General features: G+C 41.2%; 1 protein-coding gene across 1 annotated transcript in view; it reads right to left on the bottom strand.

Annotated features, from left to right (window-relative positions):
* Window positions 1–18,601, bottom strand: part of CNTN6 (contactin 6) — a 129,829-nt gene that overhangs the window by 91,558 nt on the left and 19,670 nt on the right. The window contains exon 2 of the mRNA XM_021529017.2: window positions 13,709–13,846. Coding sequence (XP_021384692.2) covers window positions 13,709–13,763 — 55 coding nt within the window. The 5' untranslated portion in view covers window positions 13,764–13,846. The remainder of the gene's footprint in view (window positions 1–13,708; window positions 13,847–18,601) is intronic.

Below are 18,601 nucleotides of genomic sequence, written 5' to 3'. Positions count from 1 at the left end.
GAAATTATCCTGTTTAGATACGATCTGTCCCCTCCTGATTTCTGTATTTAACAATTTTGAAGCTGCACAGAGACAGCAGCAGCCCAAAGCTGGGGTTTGAGCTGTCCCTGTTAACCCTTCCCAGGGCTCTCACCCCACAGAGGAGCCTGGAAAACATGGAATGCCAGCCCATGGGAAGAGTTTGTCCTCCTGTGCCTCCTGTGCAACTTTTCAGAGGGAAACCAGAACCTGAAATGCTTTTCATGAGCAGATATGAAAAATTCCCCAACTCTGGCCAGTGCTAGTTCAGCTGCTCCATCACCCTCTCCCCTCCTCCCTTTTATCTCTACTTTCATTATGTGTTAAAATCCAAACAGGATAGGAAACAGGAATGATTTATCATTTAAAAAAATACTATTTTCATCAACTTTCACAAGTTGTAATTTCCAATCAAGCCTTCACCTATTTTATCATCAAAATTATTTCACAAACCCATTTTTTTCCAGCTGGGATTTACATTGATCCCTCTACATTTTGCCTTCTACCCTTGCCCATTACTTCACATCAACTCCCTGTTTTTTAAGAAGCTCTAGAAAACTAATTTATGTATTTTTCCCACCTGGAAACATTCAGGAAGGACATAAGTGCAGGAGAAAAAGTGAGTCCAGATTTAGGACTTCTCAGTCCATTGAGTTCTCTGTGATTTTGTAGAATTTTGCTGCTTGGGTTGGAAACAGAAATAAAAATCAGACAATCTACAGTAGGAATAGCCTGATGGGAGCTTTAGCACTGGGCCAATAATGAAATGCAGGGAAAACATTTCATATCTATTACTTTGGGGTAATTTTTCTCTAATCCAAAAATCACAAAACTGCTGTAATTCTGCGGAAATCTCGCATACTTGGCTGGCATATTTTCCCCAGCTCTAGTAGGAACTGATAACAGGCTGCTGAATTACTGCTTAATAAACCACTAAATGAGTGCCATCCAAGATAACGGGGCATTAAATGACGGCTATTCAGGGAAAAAGTAGAAGTGCAGAGAGAAATGCAAAAGGATTCTTTGCATAGAGGGAAATTGGATTAGTCATCTCATCTCTGCCACTGGTGGAATTCAAACTGCAGCAGACTGAGGGGGAAAAAAAATGGAAAATCTTTTGATGCCAAAGAAAGGAGGACACTCAATGTAGGGGCAGCTTGTCATCCCTTGAGCTGGGACAGAGTGTTAAAATTGTGGGGTAATGTGAGCAGTGAAATGTAATAAATGCAAAGACAAAATTAAATAAAATGCAAAGATGAAACTCAAAAAGTGAAAATAATATATGGGTGAGATTATAAAACAAAATAAATTAAGAGATTCAGAGGTGCTGGAGAATTTTAGGATGTGAAGACAAAAAGGGCAAGTGTTGAATTCAGGCTGGATCATAGAACCATTGAAGTACACAAAGGTTTGGGTTGGAAGGACCTTAAATCCCATCCAGTCCCCCACCCCTCCATGGGCAGGGGCATCTTCCACTGTCCTAGGCTGCTCCAAGCCCAGCTTGGCCTTGGGATGGGCAGCAGCATTTCCCTTTCCCCTGATTTCTGTGGGATTCAGAGTTGAAGTCCTTCCCTAAGGATCAAACCCCGATTATGGGGACTTAATGTCCCTCAGACATTTTTGGATGTTCCGGGCCCAGGTCAGAAGCATTTGAGACCCTGGCAGGCAGCTGGACACAGCTGTGATTTTGGGTTTGAACCATGGAACAATTTACCAACCTTGCAGGGAGAACAAGAAGTCACAAAAGTTTAGATATTAGAGTAGAAGTAGTCACAAAGTAGAAGGAAGAATTTTTAAATGCTGTACAGTGGAGTTTTTAGTTTTGTACATGAGGGTCAAAAGTTTTAAGATGGACGAATCTGAGTCTGTCCTGTCATCCCTCTTTCTTCTTCCTCACCTCCATGTTCTTGGTGATGTTGGCACTCACAGATTGGTTTAGAATAGAGAAGCACCATTTAATATAAGTAGTAGGTATTAGATAAAAACTGTAACCATGTAACACGTAATGTACCATATAAAAGATAGAAAATCCCCATTTAATATAGGTAATAGGCATTGGGGAAAACTGTAACCATGTAACACGTAATGTCCCATATAAAAGACAGCAGCAGCCCTGGTGGGGAGAGAAGAAGCAGTCGGGGTCAGAGAGGATGTCAGGGTGTGTGTGTGCCTCTGCCTGAGCTGTGAGCAAACCACAGCAGCCCCAGGAGAAAATCTTTTAGATAACTTGCAATAAACTGCCTTGAGACCAAACAACAGAAAGTACTGAGCCTTTCTTTAAAAGCACAAGTTAAAAGAAAAATTTTTCCACCACCCAGAGCCACCCCATAACCTAAGGTAGTCTTCGGCACCCGATCACACCACAGAGGTTTGAGGAGCTGCCCTGTCCCTGCCATCCATCCCAGCCTGGTGCCATCCATCTCCAGCAGAACGTGTCCCATCAGGCTGCTGGGAACACATTTGCTTGACTTGTGGTGCTCAGGAAATTGGGAATTGTGTCCTCCTGAGCGATGGTCGCCGTGCCCACGGTGCCGCACCACCAGCAGAGTTATGGCACATCTGCTCAAGGCCATATTTCTGGGCAATGACACAATCAATGATGGATTCAGCTCCAATTTCAGGAGATTTAGGCTGCAGAGTTTCCAAGCAAAAAGAGGAGGGTGCTCCATGCTCCCTCTCCTCAATAATTGTACCCAACTGAATTTACAAGATGTCCTATTTCACCACATTCATTCTCTGTGTGCTGGTGTTTTCACATCCCTAATATCTTGAAAATTATGCATACATCTAGGCAAAATGTCAGTGCAATACAATAAATATATGTTTGATTATTTTGACTTGAGTGGACATCCACCTTTGGGCTGACAACAGTTCTCTAGTCTCAATTTCTCCTATAAATTATTTGTGTATATGCACGAGCATTTTTCACATATCAAACTGGGAGAGAAATCTTGATTCAAGTTTGGTTTCCTTAAAGTTTGCATGAATTTCTGTTGATCATGTAACCACAGGTTTATATCAAAACTCTTAATACAAGTTATTTCAAGGCACAAAATATGAGTCAAACTGAATTCTGTTCATAGGATTTTGTTCTTTTCCATACAAATTCTCGGTGCTCACCTTTCAGGTCACTCTTAATCTGTAAATATTTTTTTAAATTAAAAATTTGGGCATTTCTCTGGGAAGGAGAGGTTTAATAATACGTAGATACTTCTGCCCTCTAAATCTCACTGTGCACTCTTAGTTTTATGTGATTATTTTTAGATTCTCAGAAGAAAAGACATTGTTGTTCCCTGCCAGTGAGCACTGAAAGTCAGTAGCATCACTGGCAATAAAACCATTTTAATTTGCAGTCAGACTGGTGGGATATTAATGAGGTTTACCTTTCTTTAAGGCAAATTTGTGGAGTACATGTGCAGCACCATTTTAATTGCAACACCACACATAATTTCGTGTATCGCCAACTTATCTCCTGGAGATGCTGGGGGTTAATTGAGTGAATAAAATAAATGTAGACTAATTAGGAGATGACAAGTTATAGCTGATAAGGTCACTTGTCAGGCAAATATGAATTCAATATCTATTGCATAAATTGTTACATTTGGTCTGGCCTAGAGCAAACTATTTGTGTTTTGAAAACTCACAAATGTACAAGGAAGAGACAGAGAAAAGTCTTTTTTTCCTGCCATATTCAGTGTAAATCAGAATAAATCTAAATAGAAACAGAAATTGGAGGTATCACATTATAGTCTGATTTAGCTGCATTACACCATCAGTGATTTTTGTAGCTTTGGACTAATATGACTGAAATATAAATCTGATTAATGCTCAATAAATTAGTAGAGGTTAACCCCTACAGTTTTGTTGGCATTGTATTGATACCCCTTTTTTTTTTTTTTATAAGCTGTAGGAAAAGTAATAAATCATCAAAACTGATTTGGCATAAGTGTATAAAGTGAGACAATGTTAGAAAGTGAAGAAATTGCATTCCATAAATCACACTGGGGCTGGGGGAAAAGGCCTTCTGAGCACGTGAGCCGAAGTTTGGATAGATTTTACTCTAAAGCACTCTGAATGTTCCAGGGTGGGCTCAGGGCACTGAGAGGGAGACCCTGCCAAGGCTTGGGAGGGAGGAGAGGCAGCCTGGGCAGTGAAACCAACCCAACCCAGCCTGGCCACGGGCACCCAGCAGTGCCACAGGGGAGAGGCCAGCCCCAAGGGACAGCGTGCTGTTTTCTAACAGGCTACTCTTCCCCAGACAATTCTCACAAATGATAACGAGCTTTGCATCTGCTTTTAAGGAAATCCTGTGGCAAACAACCCACCCGGACTGGAGATCAACTCACAGAAATAACTCCCATGGAAATAACCTTCCCTTGCCTTTGGAATGATGCTGGAGTGGTGCCTGAATCCCTCACAGCTTCCCTCCTTGGGATGCAGGGATGCTGCTGGAGTTGGGGTTGGCAGACTGGCACAGAATGCCCAGAGAATTTGGGGATGCTCCTGGATCCCTGGCAGTGCCCAAGGCCAGGTTGGACAGGGCTTGGAGCAGCCTGGGACAGTGGGAGGTGTCTCTGCCGTGGCAGGGAGTGACTCTGGAGAGGCTTTTCGATCCTTCCCAACCCAAACCATTCCATTCTGTCGGAACTCAAAATGTCCCTCAGACATTTTTGGATTTTCCGGGCCCAGGTCAGAAGCATTTGAGACCCTGGCAGGCAGCTGCAAACAGCTGTGATTTTGGGTTTGAACCATGGAATGATTTACCAACCTTGCAGGAAGAACAAGACGTCACAAAAGTTTCGATATTAGAGTAGAAGTAGTTACAAAGTAGAGGGAAGAATTTCTGAGTGCTGTACAGGGGGTTTTGGTTTTGTACATGGGGGTCAGAGGTTTAAGATGGATTTGGGATTTGGGCCTGCCCTGTCCTCCCTCTTTCTCCTTCCTCACCTCCATGTTCTTGGTGATGTTGGCACTCCCAGATTGGTTTAGAGTAGAAAATCACATTTAATATAGGTAATAGGCATTGGGGAAAAACTGTGAACATGTAACACGTAATGTACCATATAAAAGATAGAAAATCACCATTTAATATAGGTAATAGGCATTGGGGAAAATCTGTAACCATGTCACACGTAATGTACCATATAAAAGATAGAAAATCACCATTTAATATAGGTAATAGGCATTGGGGAAAACTGTAACCATGTCACACGTAATGTCCCATATCAAAGACAGCAGCAGCCCTGGGTGGGAGAGAAGAAGCAGTCGGGGTCAGAGAGGATGTCAGGGTGTGTGTGTGCCTCTGCCTGAGCTGTGAGCAAACCACAGCAGCCCCAGGAGAAAATCTTTGAGATAACTTGCAATAAACTGCCTTGAGACCAACAACAGAGACTGCTGAGCCTTTCTGTGGAAGCTCGGGTTGGAGGAGAGACTTTTCCAGCACACGGAGCCACCCTGACCCAGGGTGAGCTCCAGCACATTCCTCTGTGGTTCCGTGACCAAAGAAAGGTGCAGCTGCTGCCTGTGTGCACAGGTTTGTTTGCAGAACAGCTCCAGCACCTTCCTTACACCTTTTCTCCACTCCCCTAAAATGGCTGCAGAAAGAATTGCACGGAAATAAACCCTTTTTTCCTGCTTTTACTCAGGCTGCTGCAATATTCAGGAGATGTCAGAGGTTCTGTCACTGAGAGAGAGTCCTGCTAATGCCAGACACACACCAGGAAGGCCCCTGGCCATTAAAGTGAGTTTTCACTCGTGACTCAAGCATGACCTTTGTGTGTCTTCCGTTTGTTTGGCAGCCAAAGTGAGCAAAGTTCCCAGGCAAATAACGAAGTGATGCTGCTGCTTCAGAGGAAAGATTACCCCAGCAAACAGTGTGACAGATCTGATCTCCCAGCTGTTTTGTGCAGAGAAGACAATTTAAAGCTACAGCGATTTCCTTGCTGATACCTCGAAGAGCTGGAATTTTTCAGTCATCTTTCACCTTTCCCTCAGAACCCTCCTTCCTTCTATTGTGTTTGGAAGCCTTGAGAACAATTATTCTGTTTCTAAGGAGCTCCAGGGCTGCAGTGAAAGGTGCATTTGTCATTACAAATATCTTTGTCCATGAGAATTTTTCATTCCCACCAAGAGCAGCTCCCACCAGGGCAAAACTCGAAGGAGTTTGATTAAAAGACCTGATTTCTAAGTGGAAATGAGTGAGTTACAGGTAATTAGAGCAGGCTGAAAAGCAGGACAATGATGTTTGGAGTGAAACAATGTCACACACAGTGCCTTAATTAGCAGCAAAAGTGATTTAGCAAAGTAATATTCTAATTCCAATCCAATTGCTACAAATTATTAATAACAATAAGCATGGAATAACCAAGATCCACTAACAACGAGATGCAATATCTGTCACAGGAAAACATAGAGCCCCTTTCATAATGAGATTGTAATTAGAATAGAACAATAAAGCAGATATTAATATTGAACACAGGACAAAATACTGGTTATGCTATAACCAGAAGGGGAAAAAGTGCTATTGCTAAAATTCTATCAGGGTTTAAAAATCAAATATATCAAAATAAAGTTTATAAATTTTCCTTTAGCTGCAAACCAGGAGGGAATTTAGGCAGTGTCTGACCCACAGGTCAAGGATTGGCAGCTCTGGGTGGACTTGGCACACGAGGGGAAGCAGAGACCCAGGGAAATGGGGGCTGCAGGTCTCCTCTGTGCCTGAATTTTGCCTCCACACTCAAAATTTGCCCTCCTGTTCCCCTCTCACCTCCTGCAAGAGAAGCCTTAGAGAGCTTTATCTGTCTTTGGATCTTAATGGTGGTAACTGTGCCAGCAACCACAGCAATTACTGAGATAAATCCCATATTTATTTGGGGCTGCTCCTCCAGTTCCTGGAACTGTGTAATTCCATGACAATGAAACACTGCTTTTAATTTTTAACTTTTTTAAAGAGTTTAATCCTAAATATGAGTGGAGTAATGGAGAAAAGCGATGTTCTGGAGGGTGAAAAACAAGTGTAAGATAAATATAAATAATCCATTCACATTTCTACTGTCTGGCTGAGGACTAAAATGCAGTCTCCTGGGAAATGTGTGGTTGGCCTGTGATTTTCATTGTTTTGGGAGCTAAAACTGGGAAAACTGTGGGATGTGAATATCACAAGAGCAATGAAAGGAGTGATTCCACATGGCCCAGCTGTGGCAGCTTCAGTGAGCAGCTCAGAGCCACCCCAGACATTTCCACCATCCAGCTGCAATAATCCATCCCTATTTCCCTCCCAGGGCTGCCACACTCCACAAGCAATTTTTTTGTGGCAATCACAAAATTTCCTCTCGCAGACAGGGATGAAAAACTCCCCCCAACCCCAAGAAGGTTATTTTTGTAATGTAGGCACCATAACCACAGCCTAAATCATCCTGAGGGGTTAGAAACTACTCTGGGAGCTCAAACTCTGTGACAACCACATTTTCTGTCCCAGGCAAGTGCCAACCATAATAATAATACATTTTTAAAAGCACTTTCTCTAATACATTAAAAAAGCTGTATTTTTTATTTTTAACAATACATTTAAAAAAAAAAAGTGCATGATTTTTTTTTTTTTTTGCTGCCAAGAGGCCAGAAGAGAAAACACTGATTTTTGAAACACCCAGCTGGAGTGAAGTTGTGGCAGCAAAATTTCCCAAGGAATGTCAAGTCGGTGGGAACACAGTGAATCCCAAGATGTTTTCAATGTTAATTCCTGCCCAACAAAAACCACACGAATAAACAGCGATCAATAGGCGCTAAATGAAAAAGAAGTAGCAAATCAATAATCCCAGACGTTTTCTTTTCCAACTTCTGCAAACAATGGGAGGGATGATCAGCCTGTGATTACGTGGAAGTCACAGATATTTTTGCAGCACTTAAAAGTTTGAGTGCAAAATCTTCATCCGTGTCAGGGTGTTGGTCCAGGTTTTTGTGTCAAAATAAGGTAGAGTTAATTTTCTGGTGGGTTTTTTTTTCTTTTTTTTTTTTTGGTTAGGTTTGGTTTTTTTATTTTTCTGGGGTTTTTTTGTGGTTTTGGTCTTTTTTTTTTTTGTTGTTGTTGTTTTGTTCTGCTTTAGATTTGGGGTTTTTTGGGTTTTTTGTTTTGTTTTGTTTTTTGTTTGTTTGGGGTTTTTTAATTTTTTTTGTTTGTTTGTTTGTTTTTGGGTTTTTTGCATTTCCAAAGTCTGATTTCTGGAAAAAAAAATCTAATTTCTCCTAGTGGAAAATTAGACTTCAGCTGAGTTTCTCTCTATTTCATGTAGGATGTAGACTATCCTTGAGGTCCTTTCCAAGCCAAATCCTTCAGTGATTCCATGATTTTATGGCCATCATTCTCTCCATAATAAAATCTAAGTTTTCAAGTGTCAGTTCTTTAATTGAGGCATTGGTATATTGGAGATAAAAAGGGAGTGAATTTGGTTCTCAAACTCCAAAAAAATCCATGTTGGTAACTCTAAAATTGGGAATCTCAAAATTCAGCTTCTCTGAGCAACCTGTGCCAGGGCCTCAGCCCTTTTTAGGGAACAATTTATCTCTAAAATCTGATCTAAACCGACTCTTTGTTTAAGCAAGCACTTAAAACCAGCAATTTTCTTTGAAAATTTTGTGCTTCAATAAAGTGTTTCAGTAATATATTATTGTGCCTTCCTAAGTTTAATGTCTTTATACTGAAATTTGCCATTGTTGACAATAGAAAATGCTCAAAATATTTGCCGTGCTTAATCACCTGCTAATTTCAACTTCTTGGCAGTGATAATAAAGTAAAATTGAATTGTCTTTGAAGCTGTTGCAACAAAAAAGTAAAAAAAAAAATTACTTCTAAAGTACCAGGATGTTATTTTAAAAATGTAATGAGCCTTTTGTGCTGGGAGATAAAATGGTTTGATATAAAACAGAAGGAAATCATGTAAAATTTAAATAAAAGGGAAAAAATAATGTAAAACAACTAATTAAAAAGATTGGGAAGCAATAGTTATTTAAACCAACATAAATATAGACAAGGCCTTTCAGATTAAAGAATTCACACACTAGAACCATATAGAGAACATAAAACTGGTGGATTCACACCCATGAATTGCAGCATCTCCACCTCACTCCAGGAACTGTAAATAACATTTCCCTGACAGAGAAATCAATGCAGGCTCCAAGCTCAAAGTGCACCCTCAAAGCAGCACCTGAGCTCTCCCCTCTTCTCCAGCACATCCATGGGGACCTCTTCTCCATGCACCCAGGGGAATTCCACAAAGGGATTTTGCTGGGAGATGAACCCAGTGAGGGGGATTCTTCTGTTGGGTGAGTCTAGCCCATGGTTGGGAATGTTGGACATAATTCCCAAGGACATAAGTCTTTGGGGAATGTGGGTGGCACTGGTGTCCACCCAGGGCAAAGCTCTGAGGTGGGTTTGTGTCTGCCTGGTGGAAAGCTTCAGACCCCCTCACATTCCCTAAAAGTCATGGAGCATCTTCAGGGCACGAGGTTCCCTTTCCTTGGCTCTGTTCCACCAGGGGATGGTTGCTGTGCACTGACGTTGGGGAATGAGCTGAACCTCCTGACACCCCACAGCGTGGAAAGAAAGTTCTTCAAATGTCACTGCTGCCTCTCCTGGAGGGACATTGCAGTGCCAGCAATGTCCTGCCACAGCCCTGCAAGTCCTTTACAGAAATGCAGCTTTTTATTTCCCAAAACCAGGAAAACCTCCGTGCTGTCTAAGGGACACCTAATTATTATCATTGTCTGACTCATCAGCACATCTCCAAATGCTTCTGGTTGTTCAGGGAAGCCTTAACATTTCCAGGCTGGACTAGTTCATCTCCACATTTTGCTGTTAGAAATAGCAAAGATGTCACTTGTCCTAAAATATATGGTGTGCTGTTCCATCCCTAAAGGTGCTGTTATGCCAACAATAAATCTGCGAGACGCTGCAGGCAGAGTGTGGGATGTGATGTATTCAATATTCATCCTGCTGTGACCCAGAGGAGGATCAGGACACTTTGCATCAGGAAATGTCTCTCTCTAATTTAACAGCTTCAAAATGATGGGCCAAAAACCCAGCCCGGGAGGTTGGGGTTGCCTCTTGGTTTGGTTTGGAGGCAAGGAGCCAAAAGGCTGTGTGAAAAATACAGCTGATGCCTCATTTCCAAATTCAGGTCAGACTGGCTTGGAATATTTCTGTTGTCCACAGCCTGATAGAACTCACTGACATTCTGCTTTTTCCTCATCTTTAATCCTGGAAATCCCCTTTGCTTCCACGGTGGGGCCAGGAGCATCAGCAGAACAAAGGACAAAGGCCACCTCTCCATGCATGGATTTCTTTGAAGGGAAGAAGCCACCAGGAATCAGGTCAAAGAGGAGCCGGTTCCTTTTAGGAACAGGAGGGACATAGAAAATTGGGATCAGCTGTCCAGGAGGAAGACAGACACTTGAAATAATCAGGAGGCAATTCCTTATTGACACAGGAGAGAATGGAGGGACCAGAGAGAGAGAGGTGAGGAAATTTCCTCCAACCTGGTGGAGAACCAGACCTGGCACCCACACCCAAAGAACAGCCTGAGGTGCATCTGATGGATGCTTAGGACAGAAATATGATATTAAAAATAAAACTAAAATTCTGCCTCATTAAGATATTTTTGGCAACCTGCCTTGCACAACAGCTCCAGAGGAAACAGCACAATCCAGGAGCAGCCATAGGAGTAAAACATGAGAGAATTTTGGTGTGAAGAGACAATTATTTTATTTTATTGAGCACTGTGGACAGGTCTGTTCATTTCAGCTTCCCAAAATCCTACCAATATCTTTAATCCAGAAAGTGAAGGCTCTTTCCTAACATATTCATATCAAATAATGTTTACATTTCAGTGATGTCAGGAGATGGTTGTTGTACATCCCTATAGCAAGTACATAGAATTTAAAGTAATGTTCTCTGAGTTTATCTTCATCACCCTTCTTGCCTCTGGTGCTCTGCTTAGATCAGATTATCTCATTTAAATAGCAATGGGTTATGGAAAAAAAAAAAAATCTAATCTGTTCCCTCGCTGTGCCACTGTGCATGCATTACCTTATTTTATTTTGTCCCCTAAGGCACTGCAAGAAAACCCTAAAGACCATCATTGAGATACATAAAAAAGCTTGGCTGGAAAATAAGAGTTGGAGGGAGCATTATTCTTTCCACGATTTTTTGCCTATAAAGAGAATATAGAGGGCACTTTGATTTTTGAGTAATTGAATTGCCATTTTTTGGGGGATAATAATATCAAGTTCTTCTGCACAGCACATTTAATCCTGAGATTTGAAATTAATTTATAGGTCAAAATCATTTTCATTCTACATGTCAGGTAGAATTGAGGTAGAACCAAGGAGGAAATGAGTGACCAATGCCATCCAACACCCTGAATTACTTTTCCATCCCCAGCCCACAAAACTGCTCTGCTCAGCATCAGGGCTGGTTCCTCCCCTTCCCACTCATTTCTATTATTCCTAAATTGATGTGAACCTTCCAGGTGATAAATCAGAGAAGTTTTGCCATAAGTGCAGTTTGACTGTTACCATCAGGCCTATTTCAGAATGTCATGGCGTGAAAATCAGCGGAGCTCTGCTGAAATCAATGGAGTTAATTTCTACCCAGGAATAAATTAATTTATCCCAGTGAAGTCAGTGGGAGCTTTTGCTGTTCCTTTAATTGAGAGCAGGAGCAGGACAAAAGTGCCGTTGTGAGCTACTCTTGGTGCCTGGCAATATGGAAAATTTGCATTTTTAGCTATTTTTAAGCCTTTAAAAGCTGAACATGTTCATCTAAAAGTGAACTCCCAGTACCTTTTAACTCAGGTTTAAAGCCCAGCACTGGGCTTGTTAAAGGTAATCCTCTGGCAAGAATGATGAAGATGACAAAAGGTTTCAAAAATGAAAGCTTGTGGGAAAAATTTAAAAAAGGGAAGGAATAGGTTCTTTTTGGAGATACAAATAATGGGTGGAAGAATATCTTGTCCCTCACACAGCTGTCCTGCTCCCCTAGCAATTCAGATTCCAGGACCACCATCTATTTCCCAAGAAATCAGGGAATTACAGGGGAATCCTGTGCTCTGAAAGACTAGTACAAGTGCTTTACTCAGAGTAGTAAAGAAGGGAAGGCTCTATTAGAGGTACCCAAGAGGGCTGAGTGGGGCAATGAGGAATTAAAGGGAAGATTTAGGTCCTAAAAACATGGTTGTTGAGATGAGCTCAGCAAAGCTGGGCTTAAATGAGCGGCTGCTCACTTGAAATATTTTATATATCACAATATTTTATGTACTCCAAGATTCTTAGTCCTTAATGTGCTGGTTGTTTGTTACTGAAATAGCAGCTTGGTATTGATTTAACAGAAAGTCTGATCCTGAGATTTGCTTTTTTTTTTTTTTTTTTATCCTGAGGTTTACATTTCACATTTAGATAAAACAGCATCGAGGTTCATTTAAATTGTATTTTAAAATGGTACTGAAGTCTGCCCTCTGCTCTGTTTCTTCACTTCAAACAGCTGCTGACTCATGCACTACATAATTAATTTAAGTATCATTTGAGGTTACTTTAATACAATTTCCTTGTAAGTACATGAGTAATATCCTGGCTATTTAGAGTTCAATACATTAATTGGAGACAAAAGTCAGTTGTCATGGTTTCTATCACAGCCAAGTGTGAAGGGTCAGTCCATCCCCAAATTCATTAGAACCTCAAAGAGTTCAGTTCCCACTCGGTGCCTGTTTGGAGATGAGGCTGTAATGAGCCACAGGAGTTAATCCCATTTTTATGGCTCTATGAAGCAGGATTGTCAAGTTATATGCTTTTAATTAGAAGAAAGGTTCAGAGCAGGAATGAACTCAGAATACCAAACCTCACTGTGAACAATGCCCAGCCAGGCACAGAAGAACATTTTACCTCACAATATGTTACAAACTGTTGATGTTTTAAATAAACACGGGGGATGTTCAGGAAGGAGAATGGAGGGGAGGCATTCCTGCTCCCTCCAAACACATTTTGTGCTCTGATCCCAGCCTGAGGAGTGTCAGGATGCCCAGGGTGGGAGGATGAGAGTCCATCACCACTCCAGCAGGAGGCAAAGAAGGAATATTTGCATTTGCTTTGGGCTTTAAGCCAGATTTTCTTTCCTCTTTGTGCATTGATATTGATAATCCTTATGATTCTCACCCATTGTTGGACTTCATAAATAAATATTTTAATTTGCCTTTCAGTTATCTGTGATTTAAAGATACCATACTAGCATGGAAGCACTTGAAGGGTGTGATATGAAATGTGGAATCAAAACCATTCATTCAGTGCTCCCAAACTGGTCTGGTTTTCACTTCAGCTTCATTTGCTGATATTGTGGTAAATAAATGTTTTCACGATGTTGTCACCCAAGTAACAATTGTTCTTCTTTCTCACTGTTACAGCTTTGTCTATTTTTAAAGCTGTTACCTGGATTCCAGCTTCCTTATGATCTTGCAAAGTGTTTTTCTGGTTCAAAGGCAGCACCTGGAGTTGTTTAAAATTAAAGTGTGTCCTAATGAAAAGCTCCTTAGTCACTTGCTCATACAAAAAAGGGCTGTTAATTCTGGTAATTGCTTCTCCTTTCTCCAAGAACTATGACACTGACAGAGATTTATCAATCACAAACACTAATAGTGGAACATTTTACCTGTGCTGCAGCTCATGAATGGCAGCAGACTTATTAGTTTCCATAGCAACACCATCTCCACTTTCCAAGGTCAAAAATTCCTCCCATCCAATCAGTGGAAGAAAGTAAAGTGTGTCTTCCTGTGACTACCTGGATATTCTGCGAAAACAGGAAGAGATATTGGGCAATTAAAGTACAGACTCCAAATAAACACCCCAAATTTCCCCAGGTAAAATCACATTCGACTGCACCGTTTGGAGGCTCAGACACTATAAATGCAATAGGATAGGATCATCCTGGCACAAAAATAATTCCAAAGTGAGACAAAGTTGACATGAAAATCATAGGTAATGTTGGGGCTCCTCCCATCCACCCCATGTGGCACAGAGATCTCTTGGATGGGAGGGAGTTTCTCCAAGTAGGAAAGAAAAATCTGACTGTGGTCCCTCTGCCAGACAATGTTGGGATGGAAGAAAGTGTTTGGAAAAATGAGCTTTTCCCAACTCCTAAATGTTCATCAAATGTTAAGATATTTCTTGTTCCATCATAGGGAGCTCCTCTGGAGCCAGGCTGGGGGAGCTGGAGGTGTAGAGGAGAAGCTCCAGGGAGAGCTCAGAGCCCTTCCAGGGCCTGAAGGGGCTCCAGGAGAGCTGGAGAGGGACTGGGGACAAGGATGGAGGGACAGGACACAGGGAATGGCTCCCAGTGCCAGAGGGCAGGGATGGGTGGGATATTTGGGAAGGAATTCCTTCCTCTGAGGGTGGGGAGGGTTTGAGATGGAATTCCCAGAGCAGCTGTGGCTGCCCCTGGATCCCTGGCAGTGCCCAAGGCCAGACTTGGAGCACCTGGGACAGTGGAAGTGTCCCTGCCATGGCAGGGGTGGCACTGGGTGGGATTTAAGGTTCCTCCAACCCAAACCACTCTGGGATTCCACGATTCCATCATAGCCTAGTTCTGATCCCAGCCAGGATCCTCTGGGGAATGTGCTGTGCTGATCTCCCAGGAAGGGAGAAGGGATCAAAATGTCACACACACCCCAGGTAAAAAGGAAAAAAAACATTTTCCGTGTGAAGTTGGATCCTTCAGAACTGAACCATCCTGTAAGGATTTACATAACAATTTCCTCTAATTTCCTTTGACATTTCAGTCAACAGATGATGAATTAAGCCAGGAAAAAGTATCTGTTTGGCCTGTACTCCCAACGGGCAAATGAGTGATTTACTGTTGGGCATCAGTTCATAAAGCAGCTGAAACCAGAAATCACTTAATAAAGTGAGTTTACAAAACTGTAAAATCATTCCAAACCTTTTAAGTACTGAAAATTTTCCACTGAGAAATTACAATTATGAGGCACACTTATGGATCCATAGTCTCTCCTCACTTGTCTCATTTTTCACAGCAGTGTGAAAAGATCTCACCCCGGGCTGCCCTGGAACTTATTGCTGATAGGAGTGACAGAGATATTTTTTAGAAAATTAAGAAATCCAAATCTTCTGGAAGCCATCCCACTTTCTATGGGACTTCATTTTGTTAATATTTTCTATAAACTTCACCTAAGAAATGCAGGAGGTCTCAAGGGAGACACTTAGAATCCCAAGGAATGGTCAAAACTTTGTAGGTTTCTAAATTTTGGGGAAAAAGGATGGAAAAAACCCAGAGTTTCTTTTAGCCTTTCATGATGTCCTACTTTACACACAGCTGTGATCTATTGAAGAACATTTGCAAAATTTATAAGTGTTTGAAAGGAAAAGGATTAAAAAGTATTAAATTATAATTCTGTCAGAGTAGAAACAGAGAAGGATGAGCTGGACTGAACCTTTATATATCAACCCTGCTCCAAGTAGCAACAACTGCACCTAAACACCCTCAATCAATATTTCCTTTCTTTTTTAATACTTTTGGGTGCTTTTTTCGAGCTCTTGCCTTCAGTCAGTTTCCACTCCAGCCCCTCCTTTAAACCACCTGGCAATACTGAAGGTAGGCATTGATTATTTCTGCTTCAGTGGAAAAGCTGGTGCTTTTCCTTATTGAATCACATCATATTTATTTCACACCCTTTCTCCTGCTTGTCAATATTTGTCTCAAAGCTCGTGTACATATCTGTGATACCTGAGACAAAAAAAAACTGCTTTAAATTTCTTTTCCCTTGTCCTTCCTGAACAGAATATATCCCTTCAGATCAAAATAATATAAGTCAGGATTTTAATTAATTACTTAAACGTCATCTCAATCCTCCTGTATTAATTTTGTGACTTTACCTGTCCCAGTTTTACATTTTTTTCCCTGGAGGAGGGAGAAGATTCCCCAGGCACCCAGGGCCTGTGTGTGCAGCAGCAGCACAGGGTGAGGAGGCTCAAATTGCCCATTTGCTGACAAATCACCCTGGTGGGTGCCAAGCTGGCTGTTAGCAGATAACAACCAGCGTTTGTCTGCATTTTATCCCCTTTTGCAGAAATTATTGCCACGAGTTTTGCACATTCCCACGTGTTTTCCTTGGCATTTCTATTTGGATCCCCCTCCTGTGCTGTGTATTTTTCTGTGGTTGTTTTCTTGGACAGGGAACACTTCCCAGTGCTGGTCACACCCAGCTCCTTTTCCTCAAGATCTCTCAAAAATATTCAATTTCTGGTCCTTCCACTTTGGGTGCGAGAATTATTTAGTGCAGAAATCCCTTCTAAAGGTCAAAGAAAATTGAGAATGGACTTAGACCATCCAGAGTTACTTACATGCTTCCTGATATTCCAAAGATAAATATTCCAAACAAAAAATATTACAAAAAAAAAAAAAAAAATCCAGATAACTGGCCAGACCCTGCCTTTTCCAAGAGTACAGATCCTTTTTTTTTTTTTTTTTTTTTTTTTTTGCAAGGAAATATCCTTTTGAAACCCTCCCTGCTTTCTATTCTCCTCTTGTTGGGTTCTGGATGAGTTTTTTGGAACCCTGAAATATGAACCTGCAGCTGCCAATATCCAGAATATACAACCCAAACTCTTTGTATTCATACAAGGTATTAATCAATCCTCAGAACTGTAATTTTTCTGCTCCTAGGACTGCAAATTATGGGGCATTACTTTAACAACACACACACACATACACACACACATATTTCCTTTAAGTTACCCAACTGCTTTATTCCCTTCCCTTTGACAAACACAAGGACTGAACTGGCGAGCAGGCACTTAATATTTTTTACAACATCTTTCCAACAGCTGCTTCCATGGGATTATTTACTGTCAAACTAAATCAAGAATAAATGAAAAAACTGAAATATTTATAGCATAAGAAAAATCTGGTTCAGACCAGAAATCCCAGACTGGTGTTAGATCAAGAAATGTAACAAGATAAATTCTGCCATCATACCCTTTGTTTTCTGGATGTGCTGCTATCACTTATTCTAATTGTTATGCCATGATTTGAGCAGAGAGATGGATGGAAAACAAAATATGTTAAATATGATAATGGGGGAAGCATTATATTTCCCCCTAAAAATCCTGATTTTCTGTCCATTTGTCAGCAGGATGTAATTTATACAAATATGTTTGTTACAGAAGGAGGCCACATCATTTTTGTTGTTTTCCCATTAGAGAAAACAAGTCCATAGGAAAGAAGCTCAGTCCTCAGATAATTTATACCTGTCATTTTCACTTCTGATCTGTGGGGAAAAAAGAGACATCTGCTCCTGGGACATCCAAATGTGTGGGACACACAGAGATAGACAGGAGATGAATAAATGGGAAAAGGTGGATAAAATACCCAGGTCACCAATGTGGATGAGTTGTGCAGCTCCTGCTTCTCCTTGCAGACACTCTGGGTAATATTGGAAAGAAAATACACAAAACTATTGCTGTCATCAAACATTCCCTCCTGCACATCTGGGATATTGAAAAATTCAGTCTAAAAGTGGGATTTGAGTGTTGACTTGGCACTTAAAACACGGAGGGAAAGGCTGTCTTGTTGTGCGGCTGAAGGGTGCAGTTGTACAGATGTTTTCCTTGCAATTTAGAAGGAAATAGGCTGTGTATTCCTTTATTAATTAAACTAATCTGACATCATTTTACACATTAATGTAAGTGCCACTGTCCTGTTCTTTGCTGAGCCCAACCTGGTGCTGAGGCTTTGGTTTTCAAGACCCTTAATTTCAACAACCACTTATTTTTTGAGTAACAAAACCAAGTATTTGGTCTTGATTTACAAAACTAAATCGATGACAAAAGACAAAACACTCTTCTGGTGTTATCTGAATTTTAATGAAAATAGGCCCCATTTCCCACTTCTGCCACAATTTTCTGTTAAGTTTTATGCAAGTAAAAGTTGGTTCAGGTGGTGATGTGACATTGAACTGGAATAAAACCTGTCAGGCCCTGGGAATGATGAGATTTTGCTCTCAGCTAAATTCCAGCAAATTGACATTTTTACCCATGGCAAAATGTAGCTGTGTTTGCAGAAAGAGCAGCTTTTTGACCTGGTGGGAAAAAAAAAAAAAAATAAAAGTGTAACAAGAGGGATTTGGGGCCAAATTCCACAGTGGTGCTGGTGGAGGAGCTTCACCTCAGGTTTATTGGCATAACCACCTATGGAATGAGATCTGCCTGGCAGAAGAAAGGAATGGAAATGTGGAGAGAAAAGCTCTAATCCAGGCAGTGCATGCACAGCCTTTTTATTCTGCAGCCTCATCTTTCCCTCCCAGCAGCTTCCACACATCTCTATTAACTTTTGAATTTGGCCTTGCACACTTTTGTATTCCTCGTGTGCCAGGAAAGAAGCCCAGCCTGTCCCAGCCAGGCTTGCATTCCTGGCACAACATTGCTCCTGATCTCTCTATTGTCTCCTGAGCACCTGATTCGAAGGCATCTAATGTGAATTTTCTCATGAATGCCAATGATATACAGCTACATTTTTCTTTTCAAACTTTTT

Source organism: Lonchura striata, chromosome 12 (assembly GCF_046129695.1).
Source record: "Lonchura striata isolate bLonStr1 chromosome 12, bLonStr1.mat, whole genome shotgun sequence".
Classification (NCBI taxonomy): Eukaryota; Metazoa; Chordata; class Aves; order Passeriformes; family Estrildidae; genus Lonchura; species Lonchura striata.
The sequence above is the reverse complement of the archived record's forward strand: the minus strand, read 5'-3'. Positions and strand labels throughout refer to the sequence as shown.